Source organism: Ostrea edulis, chromosome 1 (genome assembly GCF_947568905.1).
Source record: "Ostrea edulis chromosome 1, xbOstEdul1.1, whole genome shotgun sequence".
NCBI classification, from domain to species: Eukaryota; Metazoa; Mollusca; class Bivalvia; order Ostreida; family Ostreidae; genus Ostrea; species Ostrea edulis.
Genome location: NC_079164.1, coordinates 7,702,435 through 7,704,630, shown reverse-complemented (window position 1 = coordinate 7,704,630; position 2,196 = coordinate 7,702,435). Strand labels below are relative to the sequence as shown.

At 36.5% G+C, this 2,196-nt stretch overlaps 1 protein-coding gene across 1 annotated transcript; it reads left to right on the top strand.

The window, feature by feature from the left end:
• The first annotated feature begins 567 nt into the window (after nt 1-567).
• Nucleotides 568-1,928, top strand: LOC125664253 (toll-like receptor 3). The gene has a single exon (XM_056152560.1). It carries the CDS (start codon nt 629-631, stop codon nt 1,922-1,924), a length of 1,296 nt encoding a protein of 431 aa, XP_056008535.1. The 5' UTR covers nt 568-628; the 3' UTR covers nt 1,925-1,928.
• Nucleotides 1,929-2,196: the final 268 nt, after the last annotated feature.

Below are 2,196 nucleotides of genomic sequence, written 5' to 3'. Positions count from 1 at the left end.
AGTATATAGTCCCTTAAAGTTGTTGAGTGTAAAAACGTCCGGAGAAAAATTCTTTATTGGTGTCTTCATCACGTTATTAAATTCAATTTCAAAATAAATGTGAAAATCTAGCTACTGCTACTTAAGCGTTAAGCAAGCATCTATGATGAGTCTTTACTTGATTCGATTAAAGGACTCGATTTTGCTCATTCAGTTTCACTTAATTTTCAGATACTCATGGAGAGGGGGTTCATTGTCTCCGTCCTCGCCCTGACGGTGATTGCTTTGGGGCCAGTGAAAAGCTCCTTTTGTCCCGATAGCTTGTGCTTTTGTCCTGATGTATTGACGGCCGATTGTTCAAACAGAAATCTTCAATCTATACCAGCAGGACTATCTTCCAGTATCAGAACTCTCATATTGTCAAGAAATAAGTTTCACATTCTCAGGAATGACACATTTGATCCTATTACAAATTTCAATATTACGAATTTGGTAATGGACAACTGTCAGATGAAAAATATTTCGGAACGCTCTTTCGCAAGTCTAGAAAAATTAGAATACCTCGACCTTATCATTTAATAATTTGAATGTGAAGGATATCAATAATGGTATAAAATATCTCGGAAAGTCGAGCTTACGAGTGTTTAACATGTCAGGAACTCTTTTCGACTCTAGACTTTTTCCTGTAAGAAATAATAATGTATTTCTAACGCGTTGGTTGAGAAGTCTGCGGGAAGTAGTCATCCGGTCTTGTGGCATACGATATTTTTCTTTTAAATCTTTCGCTAAGTTAACCAATATCAGCAAAATCGATTTAGGGAACAACTTGATCTCAAACTATATACTGCCCAATACTTCGGTACCCTCCTTACAAGAATTGAATTTTACAGACAATTATTTTAAGAAGGTCCCCGGATTTTGTCTAGACTATGCCAGACGTATACCTGCTTTCCCAAATTTGCAAACATTGCATCTGGCAGTGAACGATATCCGGGAAACAGCAAATTTTATAAAAGAGGGTTTCTGTCTGAAATATGTTGAATTCTTAAACGTATCACATACTTCATTTCAGGAAATTTCTTTGTATTCCTTTTTGAGTCTGAGTCATTTGCAAATGTTGATCATCGATAACTTGCATGGAGTCACTTTAGATAGTAGGTCATTATCTTCAAAATCACTCCGGACACTCTCTATCGGACGTATGGTGCAAAGTAGTTTAATAGGCTTTACAGATATTTTCTCTGAATGTAGAAATATAAAATCATTGAAAATAATGAACACCGGTTTATCCAAAACGGATGTAGTAGAGATGTTATCACCATTAAAGGATCTGTCATATCTAGCTATTGTTAATGGTGAAATCGAGCAAATGACTGCACTAAATAGTTTTACAAACTTAACTTCTATTGACTTCAGTTTCAACAGGATAAAGGAAATCCGAAAAAGCGTTGTTCAAAATTTAACTACATTGAAACTATTGGTTTTGCGTGGCAATCGTTTGAGCAATATGAAGGAGTCTTCTCTGTCGGCTTTACTTTGGCAGAAGAAGGATTTTTGGATCGATGTATCATTCAATCCATTGGACTGTGGATGCCAGCTTGAATGGTTCCGACTCTGGGTCGAAAACAACCAAAATAGAACTGTTGGATATCCTGCTCAGTACATTTGCGCCTCTCCATCAGACTTAAAAGACAAAAGTATAGCAAACTTTGATCCTATATCCGAATGTCACAAAATAAGTCCCTATGTCATCCTCGCGTGCATTTCGTTGGCATTTGTCTCATTGGTGATTGTGACTATTGTTCGGTTGAGAAAGTTTCGTTGGGACATCAAATATTATATATACACATGCAAAAATAGAAAACCAATGGGATATAAAAGATTTACAGAAGATGAATTCCTGTATGATGGTTTTGTTGCCTATAACACAAATGATAGGAAATAGATAATGTCTGAACTCATTCAGATGGTGGAAAGAAATAACAAGTACAAGCTTTGTCTGCACGAGAGAGATATTTCACCGCGTGGAATCTTTGTAGATGACATTTTAGAAAGCATTGAAGTCAGCAGAAAATTTATTTTGGTGTTGTCCAATAATTTCATGGACGATCAATGGTGTAAGTACGAAGCCGCCATTGCCAATCATACCTTGGTTGACGGAGGCTGACACAAGTTATTGCTGATTCTGTTACAGGACATTCGTTCTGAACACATCAA